This window comes from Bombina bombina, chromosome 1, assembly GCF_027579735.1.
Source record: "Bombina bombina isolate aBomBom1 chromosome 1, aBomBom1.pri, whole genome shotgun sequence".
NCBI classification, from domain to species: Eukaryota; Metazoa; Chordata; class Amphibia; order Anura; family Bombinatoridae; genus Bombina; species Bombina bombina.
The window spans coordinates 1,221,223,490-1,221,224,907 of record NC_069499.1 but is presented as its reverse complement, the minus strand read 5'-3'; the positions used below and the strand labels follow the sequence as shown (position 1 = coordinate 1,221,224,907).

At 33.4% G+C, this 1,418-nt stretch overlaps 1 protein-coding gene across 2 annotated transcripts in view; it reads left to right on the top strand.

The window, feature by feature from the left end:
- The window catches only part of TRADD (TNFRSF1A associated via death domain), a 266,331-nt gene extending 265,397 nt beyond the window's left edge, over window positions 1–934 (top strand). For both annotated transcript variants that reach the window (XM_053700348.1, XM_053700343.1), the window contains exon 5: window positions 149–934. In XM_053700348.1, the coding sequence (XP_053556323.1) occupies window positions 149–438 (290 nt within the window). In that variant the 3' untranslated portion in view covers window positions 439–934. The remainder of the gene's footprint in view (window positions 1–148) is intronic.
- The last annotated feature ends 484 nt before the right edge of the window (window positions 935–1,418 follow it).

Below are 1,418 nucleotides of genomic sequence, written 5' to 3'. Positions count from 1 at the left end.
TACATACATATATATATACACTGTATATATATATATATATATATATATATGTGTGTGTGTGTATATATATATATATATATATAAATAATGTATATTTATATATCTCTCTATCTCTCCACACAACTAATAATATAAAATTATCTCTCAGATGACAGGGTGCTGAGTTTTGATCATCACAATCTGTTTGCCAAGTCTGTGGGCAAGAAATGGAAGCAGGTGGGCCGAACTCTGAGCAAAACCTGCACAGCTTTACATGACCCTGCAATTGACAACCTGGGCTTTGAATATGAAAGAGAAGGCCTATATGAACAGGCTTACCAATTACTGCGCAAGTTTAAAGACTGCGAAGGAAGAAAAGCCACTTTACAAAGATTGATAAAAGCATTGGAGGAAAATGGACTGAATAATATAGCAGATGATTTATTATCCCTTCCCTAGAATTAATCTAGATTATACAACACTGAACATTTGGAGCAACAGGGTATATTATGTGGGGAATAAGACCACAGATATAGTGCCACAAATTCTGTTTCTTTGACATTTATCTACTTACAGTGGCAGACATGGTTGGAAAAGGTGGTTTTTATACCACAGTGTTATAAATGTGGATATCTGATTTTAGAACACTGCATTTTATTTTATTTTTTTATGCTAGTCTCTGTATCAAATGATACAACAAAGAGCTCTAAATCTCAACATATTAAAATGTGGTCTATGTGGGTATATTCATCTCCTTTCTTGATTTTAAACTGTACAACTAAATAACACATATCTGGGGTTGTTGTGAAAAAACAAACCATCTGATACTTAACTATATTTGCTAAAGTTCAGCATGATAAATAAGGGGGCATTTTATAGGTTTTAAAGGCCATCTCAAAAATCACCTTCAGATGTGCAGTCTCACTGTCGCTAAATAAAGAGACTTCCTTTATTACTTGTGCTGTTTTTCTCACTGTTAATAATTAAGAGTCAATGTTGGTCATACTTCTCGAATCCCACTGCTGACTGACAAAGTTAAGATATATTGTTAAAAATTGTGAGATTTCTCTAGTCGTTAAAACCTGATACACACAAATCAATAGTAATTTACATAAAGGTTTTGGTGTTATAATATTAGTGATCAGTAACAACTCTGAAAGGGTGGAATGGAGGGATTTAAGGGGGTATGATTTAGTATCTATATTTAAGATAGTTTCTTAATCTGGCTCTGGTATACACATAAAAAGATTCAAGGACCTCAATGGACTTCTGACGCACATAGGCCTGCAAAATATGGAGGGAAGTGGCCATTAAATGTAGATTCCTTAAGGTTTCATGGGCTCTCTTGGATACCTGCTTTTCATCATATGTTGAATTTGGAACCTAAATATGACATTATTGAGATAATGAAAATCCTTTTTACATTTCACCTCTCAAAA